The 26,852-nt window shown below is 45.3% G+C and overlaps 1 protein-coding gene across 1 annotated transcript in view; it reads left to right on the plus strand.

The window, feature by feature from the left end:
• SERPINC1 (serpin peptidase inhibitor, clade C (antithrombin), member 1) overlaps positions 1 to 8,214 on the plus strand; it is a 10,271-nt gene extending 2,057 nt beyond the window's left edge. The window contains exons 2-6 of the mRNA XM_015408724.1: positions 2,393 to 2,608; positions 4,525 to 4,662; positions 5,004 to 5,397; positions 6,471 to 6,535; positions 8,007 to 8,214. Of these exons, the coding sequence (XP_015264210.1) occupies positions 2,393 to 2,608; positions 4,525 to 4,662; positions 5,004 to 5,397; positions 6,471 to 6,535; positions 8,007 to 8,180 (987 nt within the window). The 3' untranslated portion in view covers positions 8,181 to 8,214. The remainder of the gene's footprint in view (positions 1 to 2,392; positions 2,609 to 4,524; positions 4,663 to 5,003; positions 5,398 to 6,470; positions 6,536 to 8,006) is intronic.
• Positions 8,215 to 26,852: the final 18,638 nt, after the last annotated feature.

Raw genomic sequence — 26,852 nt, forward strand, 5'->3', positions numbered from 1 at the left:
AGGGAGGAAGCAACTTACCCTCCCTCTCCTCCTGGCTGAATGAGGGCTGGAAGCGGGGCGGCCGGAAGCAGGGGGCAGGGCTTTATCATGTGCCCCGCCCACCCGTACCTCACCCGGGGGAACTGTGATCCCCCGCGATCCCCCCCAAAATGACCTTTGATGTAGACTAAATCGTAACAACTGGCAAACCTAATCTTGCAGACCCATATAGCTCTGCAAAACAAGCCATTCTTTGCTCCTGTCCTAATTCACTCATTGTATGTTATCTTTGAACACCTAATTATATTCCAGTGCTTTTTGTGTTCAGAAATTATCTGCAGCTAGCTAGCTAGCAGTAGTCATGAATATATATTCTCGCATGATAAAAATACATATATAACCTAGGAAAAATATACAATGTATTAATAATAATTGTATGCATATCTAGAAAGAGGTTGGACAAACTCTGTTAATGTTGGTTTAGTTTAATAAAAATATTGTTCAGGAGCAGGGAAACAGGGCATGAATGTATGGTAGCTGTATGATTCCCCAGCTACTGTTATGACTAGAATATTGTGACTCACTAAAGCAGTCCACAGAAGTATTTAGACTGGTATGGTACCAAGTGAGGTGGGCAGCACTGTAGATGAATCAGGGTGCAATTCATTTAATACACCCGTTGGTGTTGATTTTGGATGCCTTACGGGCTGGATTTCTGTCAACATTTACTGAACTTAATGCTACGAAGGGGAAGCAACATGCCTTTTATCGTTGTGTCTGGATGAGATTCATGAGTTGTGAATGTAACACATTATTGAAGAATCTGTTGACTTTCTTCCTGGATGTTTATTTCACCAGGAAGGGGTCTAAATTGGGAAACCAGTGTGTCCTCTTGTACAGATGTGCCAGGTATAACTTCATTAGGTAGCAAGTGTTTGGGAAAGCTGGGAAAGCTGCACCTGCTGAATTTCAGCTTGGATGCATTCCCTCAGCCTAATACCTTGCTGGAAGATCAAAGTAAAATGTGGGTGTAGGGAGTTTAATTTCTAAATGTAAATCTTCACAAATTATACTCCATTTGTTGGCTGTTTACAAGAGGCAGAATGTAAGCTGTGGCTTATTTACAACCTCCATGCCTTAACTGTTCTCTTAAACAAAAATATTTTTGATATTTGAATGTACTGAGCTGATTTTCTACCCATGCAGTCCTAAGCAATGTTATGTCCTTGGGCTTGTGTGTGACAGATTTCCTGGGGGCTAACCACCACCCCACAGGAATTTTCCCTCCACCCACACAATTTCCCCCACCTACCCCACTTTACCGGGGTTTCCAGTAGGAAATTAAATGAGGCAAACTATTTGAGGGTCTGGGGTCTGGGTCTGAGTATAACCCACACAAGACTGGATTGATAACTGAGGTAAACTGACAGGTGCAAGATTAAGGTTGCCAGATCCGGGTTGGAAAATACCTGGAGACTTTGGGGGTTGATCGAGGAGAGGGTGGAGTTTGGGGTGGGGAGGGACCTCAGCCTGGTAAAATGCCACAGAGTCCACCCTTCAAAGCAGCCATTTTCTCCAGGGCAGCTGATCTCTCTCAGCTGGAGATCAGTTGTAAAAGCAGGAGAGCCCCAGGCCCCACCTGGAGGCTGGCAGCCCTATGCAAGATGGTTTGCTTTTAAAAGCTGACAAGAACAAAGTTTATTTCAGCAAAACACACAACTGAGGTAAATATTAACAATGATCCAGGAGTTGTGGGATGTTGGGTTTTACACAGCACGTACCTCAGGAAAACACTCATTTAGGTGGGTTTATAACGTACTACTACATGACCGCAACTAAGATACACACCAGGCCCAGCCACATCCTGCTGGCCCACTGTAACACTTCAGTACAACACTGGTCTCCTCAACAAGGAATCTTAACCAAAGATACCTCCTCAGATTTTTACTTCACACTCCTGCTAGACTAACCCTTCTCTCTCACCCCTCAAAACCTGATTCCAGCCCCCCTCAGTTTGTCATATTTTAATGTCTTCAGAACATGGCTGCTGTGTTTCTGGGTGCATTTTTGAACTCTGTCTGTCACAGGGTATAACTCTGCTCGGAACTGTAGTGCAGGGATCACAGAAACCTATTTCCATTTGCAAATGCTGTCCTCTGCTAATCTAGCTTTCCTGCACACCTGGGCCTAGCTCCCAGTTATAAAGCTAGCTTCGTCTTCCCCCATCCAAAGAGTCCAGGATGCTGGTTTATCCACACTGACACCTTTCTGTATTCCAGTGTGACTCAAGTCCGGCCACATTATAGCTGCAGGCTGCTACTACACCATGTAAATTCCCGAGACTCACAAAGAGAGCTCGTGTTTCTCTCAGACTTGGCCTCCATTTCCTGTACTCACGGCTCTTTCTCTCTAGGTTTTCCAGTTTGACACTATTTCAGAGAAGACATCGGACCAGATCCATTTCTTTTTCGCCAAACTGAACTGCCGCCTGTACAAGAAAGCCAACAAGTCCTCAGAGTTGGTGTCAGCTAACCGCCTGTTTGGAGAGAAATCCCTGGTCTTCAACGAGACCTACCAGAACATCAGTGAGGTGGTTTATGGAGCCAAACTCTGGCCTCTGAACTTCAAGGTAAGTCACAGATGAACAGAGAACAAATTTAGAGTCCAGTGGAGCAGTGGGGCTGAACAGCAAATTAACATGTAACACGGTGAAGATGTTTTAAGATATACAAGGCAAAACTAAATAACAAGTTAAGGGGGGCTGGCATGCCCAGGCAGAAGTTTTGGACAGCGTAGCGGGAGACCGTGCCACTGAGACAGCTGGCCACCAAATTTGGGTGGTTGTTCTTATCTTGGATGATTAGGTATAGCACCGCATTAGAGGAAGGTTTTATTGTGATTTTAAATATTGTATTCTACTATATGTTTTATTGTATTTTACACTCGGCTTTGCCGCATGTGAGCCGCCCTGAGCCTTTGGGAGGGCGGGATATAAATCAAACTAATAAATAAATAAATTATAAGGTCAGCAGTTGTAAAGCAATCAATATGTCAAAATAAGACTGAGACAGAAGTGAGGGGTTAATGCAGAGTGAGACTTGCTGTTCTATCAGTGTATCTGCCATCTTCTGAAAGCTCTATTGGCCCTCGAGTTTGTTCGACCACCACCTGGGGTTGCCAACCTCCAGGTGGGAGCTGGAGATTTCCTGGGATTACAACTGCTTTCCAGACTACATATATCAGTTCCCCTGAGAAAAAAGGCTGTTTTGGAGGGAGGAATGTATGGCACTATACTCTGCTGAGATCCTTCCCAAACCCTGCCTTCTCTAGGCTCCACGCCCAAATATCCAGGAATGTCCCCACCTGGAGTTGGCAACCCTACAGTGTCACCCCATATCCCCCACACACACACACCTCATCCTGCATTTCTACAGTTCTTGATTTGGCTGCAGCAGTGAGTTAGTTCTAAAGCAGTCAGTTTCTCAATAATTCTGATGCCTGGGTGTGTGAGTGATGGAGTCTTGCACTTTGCTCTCTGCCTGGATATTATCACTCAGCTGGCTTAGGGAGAGTGTCAAACTATGGAGTCCCAAAACGGAAGAGAAGAGAGTTGGGCTGTGTTGTGTTCTGACTGGCTTTTCTGCATGGCGACTTGCAGCTGAGAAACCAACCCACTGATGCAGTTGTATGAAACACATTGCAAAAAATAACGCTGGCTAATGCAGTGCCGGCCCTCATGCAGTGGCACAAGGTGTATGTATGCAAGAACACACTTCCAAGCATGCCCAGTGCGCTGGAAATGCAGACACATAATGCTAAAGTATGCGTTAGGAGTACTGCATTTCCATCTCCCAAACCCTTCCACTGTATTTGCATATTGTGCAAATCATTGACTGTGCCTGTTCCTGGCAACTTCTGCAAATCAGTTGGGGAAAGGATCTGAGGACACATATTTCTTACCTCCAGGGATTGTTCAAATTTTCTTCTTAGACTACAGCATCTAGGGACAGATGTACCAAGTTCGTCCATTATCAAAGAGATTGCCCTCATGGTTAGAGCTATGGAAGCCAGAAATGGGCTTATTGCTCAATAAACAATTGAGCAGGTTTGCCTGCACTTTCTTTCCTTTATCGCTGGATCTGCAAGGTTCAGGGCTTTGCTATTTCTTTTTAAAAGAAATCTGGGGGTAACTAATGGCCCAAATGGGTATAAGATGGTATGCCCAGAATCCATGCTAAAACTCAGAATACTAGACCATATAGCGCCTCCCTGTGTGCTATTTGTGCCAGAGCAAAATGAATGGATTAATCCAGCAGGATTTGTTTTTCGGGCAAAAGTTGCTGAGCAATTGCGGTTGCCCCAAGTGTGAGGGACTTGCGCTTTTAACAACATTAGAGTTGGAAGACACTAGATAAGTTCTCAGGTGCCATTATTCCAGATGGCAAGACTTTTTACTATTTTGGGGGACATCCCTCCTTTCTTTGAGTTTTTGCTGTTTCACCAAGGCATGTGAAAAATCACCTTTCTTTCTGTTGCTGTTTCCAGGAGAAGCCAGAACTGTCCAGGAGTCTCATTAATGAGTGGGTTGCGAATAAAACTGAGAGGCGCATCACAGATGTGATCCCACAAGGAGCCATTAATGATCTTACTGTTCTGGTGCTGGTCAATACCATTTACTTTAAGGTATGGAGAAGAAACCATAGAGACAGATGCAACAGATGCAACAGGTGAAAGGTGGTTAACGATAGACTACCAGGGAAGGGAAGGGAAGGAAGACGCCAAGGAGGAAAATAAACTTGCTCTTTAACCAGGCCCAATGGTGAACTTTGGCTTTGCACAATTCAGCAAAACAGTTAGAACGGAGGTCAGCAACCTTTTGTAATTTAAAGATCAATTACATCAGAACTCAGAGCAAGAGACCAAGAAAGAGCCAGGACCAGAAAGTTCATTTGCTCTAGCCCACATGGCTATCTTGCTGGGCATATGGCTGATTATGTTCTTTCCTTTTGATGCATTGCTAACAGGGCCACTGGAAATCAAAGTTCCGTCCTGAGAACACAAAACTGGAGAAGTTCTTCAGAGCCACGGACGAGCCTTGCTTTGTGCCTTCAATGTTCCAGGAAACTGCATTCCGCTATGCCTCTATCCCAGGCTCCAAAGTGCAGGTGCTGGAGCTTCCGTACAAAGGAGATGATATCACCATGGTGCTGATCCTGCCCTTTAGGGACACCCCTCTAGTAAATGTGGAGAGGGGGCTGACGTCAGACATCTTACAAGGCTGGCTGAATGCCCTCCAAGAGGTCACCCTCTCGGTATATTTGCCCCGTTTCCAGGTAGAGGACAGCTTCAGCGCGAAGGAAAAGCTTTACCAAATGGGCCTGGAGGATCTTTTCAACCCTGCAACGGCCAAATTGCCAGGTCAGTCTTCAAAAATTGTTGGGCAGAGAATGCCTATGTTCTGTTGATCATTAAAGCATGGTGCCCCCACTACCAACCCAACCTGCCTCTTCAGAAGGATACCATGGTCGATGGTATCAAAAGCCACTGAGAGGTCCAGGAGAATCAGCAGGGACATGTGTGCTCCATCTGTCCCATTTCCGTTTCCATTCCAACCTGAATCCAGCCTGGCCTGAATCCAGACTGAAATGGGTCTAGCTAATCCGTCTCCTCCAAGACCGCCTGAAGCTGTGTAGCCACTATCCACTTGAGCACTTGGCCCAGGAATGGAATGTTAGCCCATGGGCAATAGTTCTTTAGGTTGTTTGGGTCCAGGGATGTGCCCTTTTTTAGGGGGGGATCTCACAACCAACTCTTTCAAAGTGGCTGGAACTACTCCCTCCTGTAGGGAGGCATTTTTTACTTCCTGGACCCAGTCAACCAACCCAGCCCAGCACTAGCGATAAGGGTCAAGAACAGATGTGACGGGATGCGCACTTTGAAGCGCCTTGTCCTCTTCATCAGGCCTCACCAAATGAAAGTTATCTATACAACTAAGACCAGACTGCATTCCAATAACATCCTGAGACTGAACCCAACTGTGGTGTCCAAGTGTTGGCAAATACGAGCAATATTATCTGCAAAAGGCATTGCAAAGGAATCATGGTGGGCTTGTATGTTTTCCGGGTCAACATTCTCTAGGGCTTGAGATGAGAGTCCCTTCAGAACCTGGAAAGGCTCTGCCGGGCGGCACTACGCAGACGCAATGATGGCAGAGAAGCGAGCTCGATTCGCTGCCACCACAGAGTAAGCACAATAATGTGCTCCTGCCTGCGTCTAGTTTCATTCGCTTTGCATGTTTCTCCACTTGCACTCTGTCTGCCCAACTGCTTCATCACCTGGAGAACCGCAGTAGAGCAAGGGGCATTCCAGACTCAATCCCTCCCCAGGAGCATTCGACAAACGAGCATGGCCACATCATAAATGTCTGTGTTATTTTGCTTTCTCACAACCAGCCGGTTGCGCTGCCTCAGCTTACAGTTAATCTTTTTCAGGCATAGTTTCCGGTGGCCGTGACGATCTTTACGTATCCGATGCTTTCCACAAAGCTTTCTTGGAGGTAAGTCAAGCTAGGTCTCCTCCCCTCCTTGCTCTTGCTTTACGTTTTGGTCATCAAAAATTAGATTTTCAAAAACTCAGTCGTCAAGGAAGGAAAGCTCAGCACCTCAATGCTGGGTCTCAACAGTACGGAACCAGTGGGGGATATTAGGAGTGCCATCCTCAGCAGAGTTATACCCTTCTAAATCCATTGACTTTAGGGAGATATAACTCCACCTAGGATGGCCCTCTGAGGACTTTAGTTTGCTGGAGGATTCATTTTGGAATCTGTGTAAAACATCAGGTCTTAATGGAGACCTTTTAAGAACTAGGCGTTGCTTGGTCCATCTGTCCGGAAAGAGGTGGTAAGACTTCGAAGTCAGATGATGTGGTTTCTATGCAAGTGTGAGCTCCAGCAACCTCTCTTGCCTTGGAAATTAATACCCTGGCCTCAGCCATACAGCATGAAGACATGTCTATCCCAAGAGAGAGCAGAACATCAGGAATCAGCGTGACTGGTTGAAAAATGCCTGTAGGGCAGCCGTGGAGCCAGAAATTAGTCAGTGAGGGGGCTGGCTCTGATGTCACATGATGTAAAGAAATTAAAAAACAGAGAGAGGGGCGTGGGCTCACTGTTGTGCTCCTGCAGCCAAAGGGAAAAGAAGACCCTCCCCCAGGCACCTCCAGTGGAGCCTTCCCCGGGTAGATCCCTCCTTGCATCTGATCCTTGGCCTGCTTGCTTCCCTTGCTTGCCGTGGTAGGCGCTAACAAGAAAGGGAAGGTTTTTAAAGAGATGTCTCTTTAAATCCCTTCCCTACTCTTTGGGGCACGTGCCACTGCTGCGGCCCGACCCCAAAGAGAAGGGAAGGGATTTAAAGAGACATAGATCTCTTTTAAAACCTTCCCTTGCTTGCTGGTGCCTGCTACTGCTGGGGGGGGGGGCTCTGTGGACTTGCTGGTGCTGGGGCTCACCCTTAATTGATAGGGGGCTTAAGCCCCACCACTGGCTACGGCCCTGCAGTAGGGCTCCCTTACCGGCGCTATTTATGTGGACGGAGCTGCGGCTGTGTCAACAGGATTTGCTGGCAGCTTACTGTAGGAGGAAGGCCTGCCCTTCCCTCCATCATAGACATCTATTGGAAGGCTCAGAGGTGTCAGGGTCAGATGTGGCATTGCTCCCACAGTATTCATGCATTCAGCCTGCAACCTCATTGATGTAAGGCACAACTGAAAACGTTCAGTTCTCACTTTTCCTGTTCTGAGTCCTCTCCAAGAAGTAAAACAACCGGGGATGACTCAGTCAGTAGTGCTCACTCATCTTTCGGGGGGGGGGGGAGATCGAAAGAAAAACAAGGGAGTGACTACATGGCATGTTGGGTAAGGTCCTCACCGTAAGGACCTCTTGGAAGAGGCCAGGCCTCAGTGTTCTTGGGCGTCGTTCATTGTGAAACTGTGGGTTCCTGATGCATGTTCATCTTTCATCTGATTGGCAGGTGAATGAGGAAGGCAGTGAGGCGGCAGCTGCCACGACAGTTGTGATGATGGGCCGTTCGTTTCCGGCACCCAGGGTAGTCTTCAATGCCAACAGGCCTTTCCTGGTGTTAATAAGGGAAGTTGCCATCAATGCCATCCTCTTCATGGGCAGAGTAGCCAACCCTTGTCCATAAACCTCTTAGCTGTTCCCTGGTGGCCTCAGCTCTGCCTGGGCACCTAGCTAATAAAATGCTACCTTCCCTATCTCTCTCTTCCATTGTGACACATTCAGAAACTGCAAATGTCACCCTTGTCATAAAATATCAATTTTTTCTTCTTAATTGTATCCCCAAATCTCTGCACATTTCAGTCATGTTCCAAAAGCCAGAGGAGGGGGCCTCACCTGTGAAGAAATCCTGTGCTATTTACTTAATCCATTCACTTAAAGTCCCGTCCCCCCCCCCGGCCATCCCTCTCTTGCCAGAATTTCATTGCTCTTTGAAAACTTGACTCTTGGAAGAAAGAATGAGTCGTTCAGAGAAAATACATTCAGATGTGCCAACAACTTAAGCTTAGGCAGAAACACTTGCCAACTTGATACTGGAACCTTCTACTGAACTCCTACCCTTAAGCTGGAAGATGAGAGTTTATAAAGAAATTAACAAAAGATGGTTCAGGGGTTGTGGGTTTCCTCTTCCTTACGCCATACCCCTCTGTAAGCACAGAAGAATGAGGAGAGCCAGTAGTCCCTTTAGAACCCATTTCCCTTTGGAATCGGAGCTTGCCAGTGGCCTACCGCCTAGACTTTAAATCCTGTTTACACTAGTCAAGGGAGTAATATGGAGCACCACTTTTTTTGTTCTGAAGTGTACAGCACCTTAACAATAGAAATTTGCCATCAATATCAACACTCATCTTTAGAGCTCCGGCAAGTGAAAATGTATGCTAGCATTAGCTATACCTGACTCATCTATGTCCATGTTTACCTGAAGAAATGTCTCTTTCAGCTTGTTTGTTCTTGCTTTCTTGTAAGTAGATCTCAGCGGGTGCTTGTAAGTAGATCTCAGAAGTGGTCCTAGCCAAGATCATACGTTACTCGTTGATGACCTGATGTTTTCTCGAACCGCCTCTGCCACAGAATTCAGTGAAAATCAGGGGGTTGCTATCTATTTTGAAAAGCAGACTCAAGTAGGGTGGGACTTGCAATAACTTGATATGCCATCAAGGCAAATGCAATCCCACCAGTCACCCACTGTTGTTTAGTAGATGCTCTGCCACCTTCCCGGTACGGAGTCCTAGGCACAGGGTTGCCTTTGGTTTGGTGGGTAATGTGGTGCAGGCACATGGGACAAACATTTCATTGTGGAAGCAGAGTACTCTGAAAGGCCAGTATCTGAAAAATCTTTGCTGATGGCTCAAGCTCTTTCGAGCTGCTCAGAGGAGGAAGAGGTGGCGTGTACAGGCCAGAATCAAACAGACAAGAAGCTACAGTTCTAATAAGGGAATAGTTAGTGAAATGAGGCACTGCTCTGTGGGTCTTTTTGAGTATTAAACCATTTAATTTTCAAACCACTCACATGCATAACGTTTCTTTTACACAGTGTTAAAGAGGAAAAATGCATTTGCTTTAAAATACAAACAATTTCAAGTATACATTTATAGAATTTTCTCAGAGATTCCTAACCAAGTTGCTAAATTTTTCATTCACATTGTTTTTTTAAAGCTGTTCAACGTGAGAGCTTTTCTCCTTTCTTTCTTTGCTAAATTGCTTTAAATATGTTTTGTACAAGTCTTTATCTTCACGGCTATAGTTTATTCTTCTCCCGTCCCCATTTCCCAAAACTTGCTTATGAAAGCCAACACTTCCTTACCGCCCTTTTCTTTCTCGTCCCATGAGCCTGGAGATTATGGGGAGACAAAAGGGATAAATCTGAGACCTGGGGCTTTGTAAAAAGCTAACGCAAAACTAACTCTGCAGTTTTGCTGTTGAGCAATTTCAAATAGGTGCATCCCACTTCAGTTGCACTGGAAGTGAAGAACGTATGCCATTTATTCATTTTGCAAATACAAAGCAATGCAAGATCACCAAAAAGAGAGACTACAATAAGAAACTGCAGAATGCCAAAAGAAAAACAATCCATGTAAATCTTTATCAGTTTCATATTCATGGGGCAATAATTTTAAAGGGTATGTTGGATGTTGAAACATTTTCCTGTTAAACGGAATCAAGAGTAGAATGCCTATGGGATAAAATCAGACAGGTGGATTCACTGCTGACCTCAGCCCATTCTGAACTTTCCTCTACTCAAATTCCCAAACATCCTACTAAAGCCAGGCCACAGTAACAGTGTGTGCCACCATTGGGAATACTGTCCAGTATACCTGATGTGCAATCCAGACATTCCATCAATGCTACCATCTCGGTTTATGACTGTGCGCCCAACATGGCTGTAAGGCATAAATTCAAGATAACAGTTCAGCACCCATAGCAAACCTGTACCTTACAGGCACTGTCACTTCAGCTGCGTCTTTGCATGAGCAACAGTATTCAAAATGGCGGCACCCTCACCCACGTGGTTTAATACGGGGCCCAGCTTTCAAGGCTGTCTCAGTGAGTAATCCACCAAGGGATGGGATAATCTGAGGCAAGAGTATATATGGAGAGATCTAGAACCAATAAAATTTCAGTCAAGCTTTTGACCGCAAGAGAGTAATCCACCCCATTCAATACCTAAGCTTCAAAGTACACTACAAAAATTAGTAGCATCTATTTCAGTCAGCTGGGGCTAACTTCCTTTATCTTAAAAATAACAACAATATAGCTTTGTCTGATGCAGAGACGGCCCCTTCCAAACTCTTTAAAACTAATGAAAAGGGATTAGCCTGCTTTTTAAAAAGCCACTGCATCCCGACCTTTCATGCACTACGTGTCTGGGCTGAAAATGGGGGGAGCGGGGTTGCCCCAAGAATACACAGGGTCTTGCTGTCACATTATGGGGTGTGTGCGTGTGCACGCGCACAGGTGTGCTGAGGCAGAAGACACAACAGGAGAGAGATATGCTCCTGGGGTGAGGGCCAGCGACAACAGTGTTAGCATCGGCCTGCCCCCCTCCATCTACAATAATACTCTAGCATGTAACAGCTAACCTACAGCCAAAGAGAGTTTAAAGTGCATAACGCCACAGGAGTGAGGCGGAGGAAGTTAGGGTGCTCGAAGTATCCTATTTAAAGTGCCATGCTACTTTTGGAAGCCGCTTCACCAAAAGTCGGAAGCAGAGGAGCTGAACAACATCTCTGGACTTGTACTCAAGAGTCAAGATGCATTTTTTGAGGGAGTAACTCGGGCTTGCTTGTGCTTTCGTCAGCTTTACAAAGTATGGCCATGAGCAAGGATAGGTTATTCAGAAAAGAAAGCACGGGTAGATATCGCTCTTCTAGACTTCCCCCAACAGGTCACAGTCATGCTGAGGGTTGCCTTCCCAAGCCGCTGGCACTGGATACCACATAGAACTAAGGGGCTATGGAGGGGATTACAGGTACCCCCCCTAAGGAGTCACACTGTCTTACTTAGTAAGTAAGCAGAACTTGATGCTGGCTTCCAACCAGACTACGTTGTAGGTCTCTAACAGAGCCATCCAAAGCTGGTCTACTCAGAATCCTACTGAAGTCTACTCAGTGAAGCTTACTCCCAGGAAAGCGTTCTCAGGATTGCACTGCAGGTTGCCTAGGGAATCTTCCATACCAGTGATAATACATTAGAAGGTGTACTAGACTGGATCCTGTGGATCTGTTCTGGAAGCAGTGGCACTCTCCTCCAGAGGAAGGAGCCTTCTCCTGACGCAAGAGACGTAGAGAGCTGCTAGAATGGATCCACGAGATCCAGCCAAGAAATCTAGACTTCACCGAAAGCTCCTCCAATCCCTCCTCTCAAATGCTAATGCTCCGTTTTATACACCCCACACACACCTTTTGAGGATTTCCAATCAGCTTTAAGTTAGCAGTTGGTAACATGTGATTTGTAACTAGGTACTTTGTGAACATATTCAAATGCTAATGCTCCATTTTATACACCCCACACACACACCTTTTGAGGATTTTCAATCAGCTTTAAGTTAGCAGTTGGTAACGTATGATTTGTAACTAGGTACTTTGTGAACATAAGCCTCCCATGAGAATGCGGAGCTTGCAAGCTCTGGCATGAACAGTGGTGGACATGAAAATACCTTTCAGGAGGGAAGGCGTGGGTGTCTGCCGACAACCAGCCCCCAAATCCTCCATGAAATCTAGACTTCACCGAAAGCTCCTCCAATCCCTCCTCTCAAATGCTAATGCTCCGTTTTATACACCCCACACACACCTTTTGAGGATTTCCAATCAGCTTTAAGTTAGCAGTTGGTAACATGTGATTTGTAACTAGGTACTTTGTGAACATAAGCCTCCCATGAGAATGCGGAGCTTGCAAGCTCTGGCATGAACAGTGGTGAACATGAAAATACCTTTCAGGAGGGAAGGCGTGGGTGTCTGCCGACAACCAGCCCCCAAATCCTCCATGCACCAAACAGTTACCCTTGCGACAAGCTACTCCAAGTTACAAAACAGTACACAAACCATACTACTCTCCCCTTTGGTGGCGTTCACATTTAAAGGCCCTGAAATTCTGATTCACATTTTGTGTTCCTTGCTGAATTCAGTAATCTGAAACTGGTACTGCAGATTCTTCTGAACTCTCAGTGTAGGGGACAGACATACAGTTCAGAGAACCTGCAATGCATGGGTGAAGGTCAACAACTGAAAAACAAGGATTATAACAGCAATATTACCATAGCATCAGAGAGGTGCAGGTACCTCTGCTGAAGTGTTTAAAGTCCTGCTGCTGAGTGGACCTGCAGTTCAAAATAAATAAATAAATCTGTGTTTGCAACAGAAAAAAAACCCCTATGTCCAAAACATTCGGAAGGCAAATCTTCCAGTGAAGCATTATTCAAAGACATGGGGCTACCACTAAAACTGGCATCCCTCTGTCTAGTTCCTTCTCTGTTCCTCCGTCATGTGTAGTAATGAAACTTTTCTTCATATGTTTCCCTGTCCTTGTACCACATCCCTGCCGTTGGAGGGCAGAGAGACAGAAAGAAGGCATGTCATGTATTTCCTCACTACACGTTAAGGTAAGGAGCAGCAGCGGTCAGTTCTCCGGGATGCCGCTTGAGGTGGCAGGATCAGTGCTCCCTGTAAGCTGAGTTCAGCTCACACGTTTTTGCCTTCGCTCAGGAAGGAGGGCTCCAGAGCAAACTAATTTATGCAGTAGCCAAATTGCTCGCTTACAACTTTAATGCCAGTAGCTCACAAAGTAGAATTTTTGCTCACAAGACTCCACAGCTTAGAGGGAGCACTGGTTCTGCCCTCCAGCATAATTGTTTTATTAACTAGAAAGCACAACATTCAACCAGAGGAAACTAGGGATACATCCTTCTGGTCCCTGATACAACTATTTCACATATATTTAAATAGGAAAAAAAAATATTTTAATACCTGTGCTGAAATCACTGGGGAAAATCCACTGGAAAGAATCCCTGCTCTTTCCCCAAAGCTGTGCTCTTGCACAACTCCCATTCACAGTGGGGCCAGTGTCCCAGTGACGTGTACCCATGCTCGACTATACTTTTTAAGGGCATCTTACATCATGTAACTTTGATTGTCAGTTTGGTTACCATATATCAGATTCTATTAGCAGACAGCAAGGCAAAGTCACTTGGATTTTTAAACTTCCTTTGTGAATCTAACTTATTCCTACAGCCCACACAGAACAAGCGTTCCTATTAGCGGCTGGTGAGTCTAACCTAGTCTTATGTGGAACTTAATTCTTAGATTCAGTTAATTTTCTCAGGTGCGACGACTGAGGGATCAGAAGAGGATCAGGCAGTGCCTGCCTTGTGATGAGACACAAAAGAAGCAGGGCTTTACAATGCAATCCTAACTTACACCACGAAGGGAGCGATCCTAAACAGGTTTACTCAGAATCCTACCCACATCTATTCCATGGAACTCACTTCCAGGAACATGTTCTTAGGAAATGTTTGTCCAGTGAAATCAACGGCTTTGGAAGGCTATGCTTAGGACAGTGCTGCTAGATGGCCATTCCACTCACAAGTCCTGTTCAGAAGAATGTCAGGCTAGATACTGGGAAACCTACAGACCTGCTCAAGGAGGTAGCGAAAGATTAGGTACATCCACCTTTGGTTCAGAGTATTTCCTAGGAAGAATGGATCATGCGTACCATTTAGTTTGCAATTCCATGTTCACGTTCCTCTACATTATCTTCCTCCCTTCTGACACACAGACACCAAACATCTGGCAAGAGCTGAGCAGAGAGCCCTTAGAGCTGGCTCAATCCATAGATAACATTTTTCAGGCCTCTCACACACCCCACCAGCACGACAATAATTTTGGCTTCCTAAATGGTCACTGTTAATGTTAATGTGGTTCAATGCGGAAAGCCACTGAGGTCAAAGTTGGCTCAGTTTACAGGCACATTTAAATACTTGTATTAGTAAGCAACTGTTCTAAAATTGCTTGTGACTATGCCTTTCAGTTTTTCTACCTCCAAGGGAACCCTTTCCTTGTTGACTGGTCTGCTGCAGAACCCCTGTGTTGCAGGAAATCCTGGGGCTTTGGGGTACACAACTCAATAAGGAGTAGGTGCCATTCTTATCCCCACTCAGCCAAGGACCATCTGCAGCTGCTTGCAGCCATGCATCGCAAGAGAAGACTGAAAGGGAAGCAGTGATGGATCGGCTATCTTCTTGTTGAAGAACCCTAGCACTGCCCAAAAAACAGCTTAAACTACTGATGTATGAAAACTCTAGGGTACTATTACATCCACAGTTTTAAGCCACGATGCTGTGGGCATCTTGAGACAATGGACAATAACCTACCTCAGGATAGAGGAAGTTCCCCTAGCCTAAGAGGTCTTAGCCCAAAGTAAGCTGAAGGGATGCCCCTTAGGCTAGAGGAACATTTCATACTTTGGTCAGTGGAGCGGTAGGGCAGAGGTCAATGATTGGAGAATGTATACTCCTAACTCACACTGGAATGCAGAGAGATACTATCTGCGGAATAACTTAAGACAGAGGAAGGCTCCACAAGCTGGAGAAAACCTTCATAAGAACATAAGGGACGCCAATGTTGGATCAGGCCAAAGGCCCATCCAGACCAACACTCTGTGTCACACAGTGGCCAGAAATACCAGGTGCCATCAGGAGGTCCACCAGTGGGGCCAGGACATTAGAAGCCCTTCAAATTTTGCTGAATGGAATGGTAGGAAACAAGCCAGAATTGTGCCCTGGGGCACGTTATGGGGCACAGTCGTGCCCTGCAAATGTGAACAAAGGCTACATATAGTATCCCGCATCTGAATGTACACCCACATTCAACATGCGTATCCGGTTACGAATCGAACAAAGCAATCCATGTGTGGAAGTTCTTGATATGCAAAAGGAACACTGCCCAGATTAATCTTGAGGACAATGCATGCAGAATGCGGAAGAACAGTTTTACATGCTCTGTAGTCTGCTATAGCCCTTAGAACACATGAAGCTGCCTTGAGACAGACCACGTTTTTCACTGCACCCAGTACTGTCTACTCTGAATGGCTCACCAACCTAAAACGATATGAAGCAGGTAAAATAAAAAGAGAAAAACCTGAGATCCATTTACCTAGAGAAGCCTGGGGATCGTCTGCATACAAATACGTTGTTCTACTATTGAGCAGTGGCGATTTATATACCCTGTAATCTCTCAATATGCAATGTAGAACTAGCATCATGGGAATTCTCATCCGCACAAAAAGCTCACAGCATCTGGAAGCCACAGGTGTACAACTGGAAGGATCCCCCCCCCCATGCCAGTGTTCAGATCTTCTGCGATAGAAGCTTGGGGGTGGGTCCAGTTATAGGTTCTGCTCTCCCCCTGGAAAGTAAACATCAGAAAGGACCACTCTGCTACAGCAAGGAGCGCAGCTCCGAGGGACCCCTGCTCATAGCTGTACAACATGGACTGACATTGAGAGGCATCTTATATTAGAAGTTGAACGACAGATGGATGTGAGTAGAATTAGGAACCCTGTATTTGATGTAAGTACACTTAACAAGATAACTTTACCTTACATCCAATATTTAGATATCTGTAATCATAGGAGAATTTTTACCCTTTTAAGATATCATGCCTTGCCCTCAGCTGTACTGGAGGCCTGATTTACTAGATCACTGAGGAAAAGTTGTACATGTGGGATGAGAACTGATGAAACGGTGGAACATGTAATTTTCTATTGTAGTTTGTATCATAGCGTTAGGGAGGTTCCGGTTAAGCCTATTGTTAACTCCTACCCAGGTCGCAATAGAAGGACACTTTTGTCAGTTATGCTGGTGGGTAACAAGCAAAAGCTGACTAGGATGGTTGCCAGATTTGGTTGGTTGGCATACCAAACTAGGAAAGAGATAAAGGAGGACAAATAGGCCTAGATTTATATTTAACCTTTGATCTTAATATTAATTTTTACCATTTCTGTATTTTAAACTTTTTAGATTCGGGTTTATAATTTTAGATGCTATTCTATTTTATAATTTTACTTTTCTTTTACCTGTTATTTACTTGCCTCTCATTGTATTGTCTGCTGGTCTATGACCGTAATAATAAATGGATTGATTGGCATCTTATGCAACACTAGCGCAGAGAACAGGAAAATAAATTTTGCTATGGTCTTTAAGGTGCTGCTGGAGCTTTTGTTTTATTTTGCTATGACACGGCTACCCCCTTTGCAGAGATTCCTGCTAGGTCTTGCAACAAAATACAGAAGCAGTGCAGCCCTTGGACTAGGGGGTAGCAGGCACAGCCGGCAGCAGCCTGACACCTACACGCCTCAAGCTGTGTTTTCAATAGGATACCAAACTAAATGAGGAAAAGGCAGCCATTTTTTAAAAAGACTGTTAAGGCCACATGGGGTTGTGTCCAGTCAGCTTTCGTGCAGGTGAAGGTGTCCCCTTTGATTATCAAAAAGGTTAAGCTAGGGATCATCTCTGTAGAAATAAAGCCATGCAGGATACGAACTGTAATTTATTAACTTTTCATTTGTGATTTGCCTCCCCCCCCCCCCCCCAGTGGGGACCCAAAGCTGCTTAGATCATTCTCTTCTCCATTTTATCCCATGTAGTTGGTTAGGCTAAGGATGTGTGACTGAGCCAAGGTGACCCAGTGGCCCTCCATGGCAGAGTGGGGATTCAAACAGGTGTCTCCCACTTTCTGCTCCAGTACTCTAACCCGCTACACTGCACTGGCTCTCTGTCATAAGGAGGAGGAATACTTGTAGCGATTTAATGAAGCAGCTGAACGAAGCCATCTCATGTTATCCGTGCAATCTGTTTTAATGAGGTCTTTGTGTCACCAATTGCGACATCTCTCTAAGCTTTGCAGTGAAACAGCCTGGCGCATTTGTTCACCTCTACCAATTCTTTAAGCGGAAAAGGGAAGGATTAAGTTTTGGCTGTAATATATAGACAAATCAGGTTTTTATGGTGCTAAAGAGAAGAACAATGCCCATTTGTGGGATAGGCATAGGACTAGAAGAGATTAAGCTGGGGCTCCCACATTTTGGACCACACAGCTGTAACGGCCAGGGGTGGTTATGGGAAACGGGCAGGCCGCCCAGCCCCAGGGAGCCATTCCATTAGCAGCAGTGCAAGGAGCCTTCCCCTGGTGCAGCAGCAGCCATGCCGCGGAAGTCAGCTCCTTGGGTTGGAGGAGAGACCCACCACTAATGGGACAAACTTGTGGGATCCAACCCACAACAAATGGAAAGGTGACTTAAACTAATAAATACATAAATAAAAATAAATAAAGGACAGGACCAGTTTGCACGATGCAAGGAAGCTGCACCCCTGAGGATGGGACTCACGGAGAAGAACTGAAAAGTGGCTATTGTAGGATGTGCTGCAAAGGACCTCCCTTTGGGACTGTCAGGGGCTCGGGTGGGCTGGAGAGGAGCAGGAAAGGACTGGGCACGCGTGTCTCATAAATCGCAGGAGGTTTATCTATGCCTAAGGTGGGTGGGGGGACATTTATGATTCAACTATATGTTATGATTCAACTATACGTTGAAAGGGGGGGGGGAAACAGTTCTGAGAAGCCTACAGCTAAGAATTAAATGTACATAAAGACACTGCACAACAGTCTGTTTTAAAAAAACAAAACAGAACAGAACCTGAAAATGTTTTCGACAGTACTGCTTATATGGAGTTCTCACCGGGAGACAAGCTGCCCGGCTCGCTTGGCAGGAGGCAGCAGGAGAGCATGGGCCCCTGCCGAGAAAGATGGCAACAGCAGGACATTTCTTGGCACTTAATGGCTCAAAGTATCTGTTGGACAAGCTTCTCAAAACACTGACTGGGTCTGCAGGACCCCTGAGAAGGGAACGCCAAGAACCAGGACGTGATCCGTACTGCCTCTACTGGCTCATTGCCAACTGAAATCCAAGTGCGCTTTTTTGCCTCTGTGCAAACCAAAAATAGTTCCCCCCGATACTCAAGTTACCACTCATAGTTCATGTGTCAAAAATGTAAGACAAAGGTCACTGCACACCTTACCAGGGGCTTGCACAGGCAGTTCCCAAACCATAAACCCAACTATGTATTGCATCCTGTGGAAAACCTCTGTTGATGGCCAGGATTTCCGTCAATGGAACAGGACTTCTCCTCCTCCCCCATCCTGTTGAGGCCCCAAAATGCCCCCCAATAAGCTGTTCGTGGGACAGGGGACCCCCAGAAAGAACACAAGGGGAGAACCAGAGGTCTGCAGTGGAGGACTGGTGTTAACTGCACCCCCTTCCATTAGTGGAATTTCCTCCTCTGGCTCCACTCTCATGTGTCCCCCAAAAGGCAGAGAAAAGACCACGATGAGGATTTCACCGGTGTCTCTCACTCTAGCCTCAACACAGGATGCTGCAGCAATTCGGATGAAGTCTGAATAACGGCAGCGCGGTAGGATCTACAGAATTATGGAAGGTAAACCACAACAGAGGTGGATGCAAATCTAGTCAAATTACATGGCGCTGGATCCAAATTTTTCTTCTGCGGATGGAAGGCACTTCTATCAGTAAATGGAACCTTCCTGCCTCTCCCCTTTCCTACTGCAGCTCACTGAACCATGCAAAATGCTGCTCCTGGGGGACAGAGGACCCTCAAGAACCACGCGGGGGGCACACGGGGGTCTGCACTGGGAGGGTAGATCCAGCAAAAATCACCACACCAGCTCTTTTGCTGTCAGAAATCCACCTTTTTATTCAACCTACTCTCTGGCCTGGGAGGGAATGTACTGAATTAAAAACCTATATAAAAGCCCAATGAGCCAAGAAGGTATTTTTAATATGTCACTTAGCATTAAAGTCTCCTCCTTAGAGTGGTCTGCCCTGAGGCCAGACAGCTTGAAATGCACCAAGGTCCAAAACCCATGGATGAATGCGGGGGACGGGGCAGAGAAGCCATTTCCCTCCTTCCCCACCGTATCTGTCGTTCACATGGCAAAGGGTCCTTATTGTTTAGCACCAAAACTCCATTCCAAGAAAAACACTGAATATTAGGAAGAGGCGGGTAAGCGGTAGTGTGGATCCATACAGAACCTAGAAGTAAGGAACACTTTTCAGGAACAGAAAAAGCCACCTCCAGTGCAGGAGGAACGGCCCGGTAGGAAGAGAGGTAGCATGTTTTGAAGAGGGAGTCTGTAACATGCAGAAGTGGAACCACCACAGAATTATCTTGAAAAGGAACTGGAAAGAAAACACGAGAACAGTGGGGGGCAGGGAACTCTAGGAAGATGGCAGGCCACGGGCGCTAAGGCATGCAAGAGGAAGGCAGTTGTGAGGTACTTCTGAGGAAAGAGGGCTTTCTCCTAAGTTCCAGTCTTTGGCCTAAAATGGATTCTGTTATGGAAAAGCTCGAATGAACCAACACAACATCTGCCACCTGTACCGCAGCATGGACCTACCAGTCCCCATGTCATTGCAATTGCTGTGAATTAACATCTGGCTCTGAACTGACCACAGTAATCAACTACAAGGCTGAGTGGACTGTGAGTCTATGGCTACAGTGGATGAAATCTGCTGGAAAGCATACAGTGACCGGTGAATTATTGTATGGCATTTTGTGTAGTATAGCCAGGGGATCCTAAGATTGTCTGCCAGCCTGAAGTTTTTAGCATAATGCACCACTAGGTGGTGAGCTAGGCTTATTTTTGGGGCTGAGAGAGCTCTGAAAGAGCTGTAACTGACCCAAGGTCACCCAGCTGGCTTCATGTGGAGGAGTGCAGAATCAAACCTGGCTATCCAGATTAGAGTCTGTCACTCTTAACCACCACACCATGCTAGCTCTCTACAGTGACTTCAGAAATTAAACTGAAGGCTTGGTCTTCAATACAGAGAGACTGTCACACGGTACAAACGTACAGAAATCCTCTCGACCAAACTTGAGAATTTCTGGGCTTCTTCTTGCATTCGCTTGGGAAACCTTTCTAGGAATCAGTGCACAAACATGGGAAGAAACATCTCGTATGAATGCTAAATAGGGGCACGGGAAGGAGACTTCCACAAGCACATCCTTGTGTAATTCCACAAGGAATACTGGTATGTTGCATAAAAATCAGGCAGCTGATAAAGTATCGTTAGCACCTCAGCTTTCGTTTCTGAAATATTCGTTCCGCACGCCTGTGATTGCTACATTCTAGATGGAATTTGGTCTGATCCATAAACATTTCACATAAGGGGCTCCCTGCCCCATGACATGGTGATAGCCACTGGTTCAGGTTAAAACAAACAAACAAACGAACCCAGATGGACAAATTCACTGAACGAGACCAGTATCAGTGGCTATTAGCCACAATGCCCAAATGGCTTCTGCCTGTTGCCCATGCCCTACTTGCGAGCTTCATCAAGGCACTGGTTGGCTCTTGCTGGGGAAAGCAAATATATGCTGGACTAGACAGAACCTTGATCTGATCTTGCAGGGCTCTTCATTTTGTAAATATTCAGGCAGAATCTACAGCAGTACAAAGAATGGACTTCCTGTGCGCTCCCTCTGCCTGCTTATTCCTCCTCCACAGCCTCCTACCACCGTCTCCCTACCTGCCGACTTCTCACCATTCCTCTCTTACCTTGCCAACTTGCTTCTTGCCTAAAACAATGTCTTCACCCCCCCGAAAAAAGCCCAAATACCAAATTGGGAACAAACGTTTGTGTAAAAGAAAGTTTACATATATATTAGATATTTTCATATGATGGCAGAAGTTACATTCTTATGTTACATTTTTTTTCTTGCTTTAGCACAAAAAAAAATATTATGCTGTATAGCTGTATATAAACTTTACTGGCCTTTTTACCCAAGACCAGTGTCTCATTTCTCTACCAATAAAACCTAAGTTAAACATTTTCTGAACCTTTTGCTGTTGCTTTTTACTAATCACATTCAGAATGTGAGCTATAGCTTATGCACAATGTTTTAACATAGATAATTTTTGTGGGCGGAAGAATGTGGTTCTCTCAAATACAAACACAACCGCCACCTGCGAATACGCTAGCATTCCAACTACAAGACTCCAGATACCGGACCTTCAAAAGATAACGATGTGGAAGATATTGGCACATCTATGCTGATAGGGGAGAAAACACTGAAAAACTATACCATATTTGCAAAATACATGAGAAAGCATGTTAGGTATCAGTTAATTAAGTGGCACTAAAACCAACCATGCCAGTCATTTTAGGTTTCGTTAACAGAAGTGTCTTACACTCATCTGGTTAGATTCAGGTGGGGTAGCCGTGTTTGGTGTGAAGCAGCAGAACGAAGTTTGAGTCCAGTGGCACTTTTAAGACCAACCGAGTTTTATTCAAGGTATGAGTTCATACCTTGAATAAACCTTTGTTGGTCTTAAAGGTGCCACTGGACTCAAACTTCGTTCTGCTCACCAGGTCATTTACTCACGGTTCCCTTTCACTCTAAGCCAACTGGGATGCTGGGAGGCTCTCGGCACATCCTGGCTATCATCCAAAAGGTTCTAAAATTCATGTTACGAAGCAGAGTTGGGTCTCTCCCTATCAGCTGACTGACAAGCCAAGCTCTGAGCTGATCCTGGGCGGGGTGCATTGCGACCGTGCATCTTTAGCTTTCGTATCTCTGGGCATGGCAATCTCACCCCGTGACCACGCGCGGAGCAAACGCTCCCATTTGTTTGGAAACTGAAACCAAACAGCATCCATTCCCCAACGGTATGAGCCTATCCCGCCACCCATTTTGTGATGCTCCCACTATTTGTTCTCCAAGGGCAGGCTGCATTAACCCAGAAAGCAGACAGAGAGAGACACATGCTTAGCTGACAGATTTGCTCTGTATGGGTCTCGTCCACACCCCCACAATGACGCATTGAAGCATTCAGGCGAGAAATGCAGTGCAGATTTATATCAGCAACACAAACACCCAATGCCGTGATTTACCAGGCTGGAAACTTCACTAAAGGACAGCAGAAGCCCAGCTGAAATAGCCAAGGCAGACTCCTCTTTATGCAGTCTCAGCAAGTACCTCTAAGCAGCTAATGTTCTATTCACCTGCTCAGTCAAGGAGCTACTAACTGCTGAGGGTGAACAACATGACTGCACTACGCCACCCCTTCCTGACTCGTTGTTGCGTCCCTTCTCCTCTTTAAACACACTCAGGATTTCATTTAAACAGCATCAAACTAATACGATTCTTCCCAACCTACACCAAGAGTTCTTCATTATGTTATTACTGTATCTCATAGTAAAATGAGTGGCTCATGCCAACCACAGAAGCAGCAAAACCTACAGGCCACCTACAGACTAGGAATGGGTTTTGACGTTCCTGGGCAACTCCTGAGGTATGCAGCAAAATAACGGTAAAGGGGGAAAAGCCCCAAAACGGCCTGTTGAGGACTGAGCCTGCTCCAGGAGGTACAAAATACTGAAAGACGCAGGGGAAGAAGTGGGTGGGAAACAGATGGAGACAGGGGAAATGCTCAAAGCCCCTGAGAACCTTGGAAGGAAGTAGGGAATTCAAAACTGTTCATCTCCTCCAATGCAGGCCTCCAGCTTATTTTACAGTATTTCCATCCCACAGTAATAACTTTAAATGTGACACTTCCAACAAGCGTTAGTATTCAGGGTAGCTATCTCGCGCTGTACCTTCCACAGAGGGATATAATCAGTCCTAACTAACTTTGTTACTATGGAGTAACTTGGAATAATTTTATAACTGAGACTGAATGAGGGAGTCAACAGCCTGTATACACTCACTATACTAAATTAGGGTGTGCAGAGAAGGGAAGAAATCAATCTGGATTCACTAAAGCGTTAAAGCAAATCTTCAAGAGGCTTTCTGACAACAGAGAGAAAGCACACCCCAAGAATAAACCCACCACCACCTCACAGACAAAACACTGTATAAAATGCATCCCGACGTTCCAAGGTAGCAAAGTACATGATTGAAAGGTGCAGGACAACTGAAACATATTTCTACTTACAAGTACCTGAATATCAGGTGTGCATACTCAGTTACCTCAGTTCATTTTCACCTGATCAGACCCTCACCTTCATATTCACAACTATACACGGCCATTTCCCAAAGCAGCAACGATATGGTTCAGAGCTATGTTTGTTTCACTCAAGCAGGGTTGGGTCCAGTCAGCTTTTCCACTGGTGAAAAAATGAGAAGGTCCCATGTCTGCCAAACAGACTACGCTGAGGATTCATCATGGTACCTTCACAGACAAAAGCAGCAAAGCGAACTGGGGGCTGTAATAAGGAGGGGAACTGGGCAAGACTGAGCAAAAAGGGTGGCTGGATCCAACCTGTTGCTTTTGGCAAGTTGTATGCATATGCAGCAGAATCGGGGAGACAACTGCAAGACTTCACATTCTGAAGGTTATTTTTCGCAAGTTGAGGACTATGAAACACACTTCAGCTCTAGAGAAGTTGCCTTCTTTGCCCTTCTCTGAGCACCAGAAAAAAGACGCTGGACCAATCCAGCTAAAGTTAGTTGCATCTATGTCCCACTGAAAGCAATGAGATTTTAAGTTAGTTGCGATTATTTAAAGAGGTATTAAGATATGCAAGAGCTTCACTTTGCTTCCCCTTTGAAATCACAGTTTGGCAAGGATGAAAGGCTGGTCACTTCAACTGAATGGAAAAACCTGTCTGCCGGCCTGTCTGCACTGCAGACTCCAAGCAGTAACCAGGTCTGCCATAACTGCTCCATGGCCGACATCACAGTATAAATCAGTCCCTAGATCCCAACGGCACTGTGCCCAAACTAGGCTAGTGCTATCAACCAAAGGTCACTACTGGAGTCAAGGAGAAGGTTATACTACTGAACACAAAAGGAGTCTATACAAAGATGCAGCTAGTGAAGCATTGGCACAGGGTTTTCTCGTTCCCCATTCTGAGGCCCACCTACGTTGACCGCTTCCTTTAAAAAAAACAACTGCTGGCATAGATGGCAACAAACAACGTTAGGCTTCACTATGCAAAATATTACGAGGCTGAGCCCAGCGTCTGCAATGGCCAACGGAATCAGCTCTGTAAGTAGGTTTTGTTACTCATCTGCCAGCCAAGATAGACTTGTGCCTGTCACTTGTGGTCTAAAAGGGGGAAAAAAACCTTTAGAATAAGGAGGTTACCTGGGTCTCAGTGTTTTCGCCCATTTTTTCAGGGTTTCTAAGGGAAGGGAGCAAAACCCCGGGAGAAGACAAAACTGAAGGGTGGCGGTGGTGGGGATTTCACGCCGTCAGGTACAGACAGGCCCTTTCAACCAGCTGACTGCTGTCCTCTGCTCCTGTTAGGCTTTGCCCCCTAATCTGTTATGCAAAATCCCCGAACTTTGGGGCTCTGTTCCTCTTTTCATAAGGCCTGATTTTCAAGGGGCATCCCTCTCTTGATCTAAGGGCATAAAGAACACCCTTTTCACGGGTGTCGACATGAATGATAACATGCAAGGCTGATAAAAAAAATATACCCCCCCAATGGAATTCTGCAACTCAGAGTGACCTGCACATATATTCACTTAATGTAAATTAATTTTAGAAGCACAATTTGAAGGTCCCCCCACCAGGATTTTAATTGCTTTTTTTTTTTTTATCGCAGATCAGGGACAAATAGGTGGAGACAAAAAGGTAGGGGGCAAAACACGTACAGAGGCCGAGAACCCGGGACCTCTGCTGAATGAAAGGCCACTCCTTTAGTACCAAGATCTTCCAAAGTAGTAGAAAGATCCACATCTCTCTAAAGATCCTATTAGCAGAAACTAGCCTCACACCTCTGGGAACGACTGGCCCACTGCAGGGGCTACAAATATGCTCTTTGAACAAAAGGTCACAGTCTCAAGAGTGCATGGCAAATACTAACTATTGCCAAGGGAGCATCCCACAGCCAGAGATCGAAATCTGAGCTCTTTGTACATGCAATGTACAAAACCCCCCAACTATTAACGATCTTCTGGCCCCGTTAATTACCAGTGATTTTTTTTTGTTTGTTTTAGCTACCAGCTGCAAACCTCAATTCAACAATGAGATCTGGGCAAGAACATTGGCTCCTTCGCATGCAATTAGAAATTACGAGGTCTTTACAGTGGCAATTAAAGACACCTTTTTCACAAGGTTATCCATCTTTTAAAGTCAAGCCCTGGTTAAGATGTAAGAAGAGTTTCATGTTTCTGGCCAGGCTCTCTTGAGGAAGAGGAGGAGCCTACCAGCGACCAAAGAAGGGCCAGCGTGACCCATTTGGGCTGCTCCTTTGTTCACAGTATCAGCACAGTAAGGACTTATTCAAGAAACTCACAGCTCCACAAAGAGCACATTCAGGATTCCACTTCAGCTCCGTGCCACCAAAATGAGGATGGATTCTGATGCATTCTACTTAAGAGAAAACGCCTTTTTGTTTAGCCATTACTACAATATCACCAACTCAGCAGAGAAACATTCCCAGTATAACTATATATAACATATGTATAGATAAATAAACGTAAGCCTTACAGTTTGGTAATATTTTTCTTAAAGTTCTATTTTTAAATGATTAAAATCTTTTTTTTCCCTTTTAAAGTAACTAGAAATATTTTTCCCAATGTTCTTTAGTGTAAAATTTATCTCTCTTTTTTTTGGTAAATTTGAAAGCTATGACTAAAGCAGCATAAATATTTGAATCTCCATTTCCCCCTCTCCCCCCCCTCACTTCAATCTTAGTGAGAATTTGTGGGGAGGGGGGGATGTCTCTTCTAACTCTTTAAGATGCTACGAGCTGACTTATATTTGGTGGTTCTTTTCCTGTAACTACAACGGGATATTCACTGGTTGCTGCATTGTGCCATGAGGAATGGTGTGGAGTGGAAGGACATCAAAAAAGAAAAAGGAAATGAAAAATAAAATCAAAGAATTCTCTGCATTCAATTGTTCCTCCAGCCAAATATAAATTAAGAAAAATGTCCTCATTTTTTACAAGCAAGAATGCTTGTGGCCAGCGTTCCCTCTAAGCTGAGTTAGTGTGAGCTAGCTCACCGTTTTTTAGCCTCTGGCTCACAGATTTTTGTCTTAGCTCAGGAAGAATGGCTCCAGAGCAAACTAATTCATGCAGCAGCCAAATTGCTCACTCACAACTTTAATGCCAGGAGCTCACCAAGTAGAATTTTTGCTCACAGGACTCCACAGCTTAGAGGGAGCCTTGCTTGTGGCCCGTTATCGCAACAAGAAGACAGCACAAGACTGTCTCATCAAGGCCAGCTTGACCACCCCCCTTCAGTTTTCAATCGCCTTCTTCCTCTTTATACCTT

The sequence above is a fragment of the Gekko japonicus genome, unplaced genomic scaffold, assembly GCF_001447785.1.
Source record: "Gekko japonicus isolate JY-2015 unplaced genomic scaffold, Gekko_japonicus_V1.1 scaffold2311, whole genome shotgun sequence".
NCBI lineage: Eukaryota > Metazoa > Chordata > Lepidosauria > Squamata > Gekkonidae > Gekko > Gekko japonicus.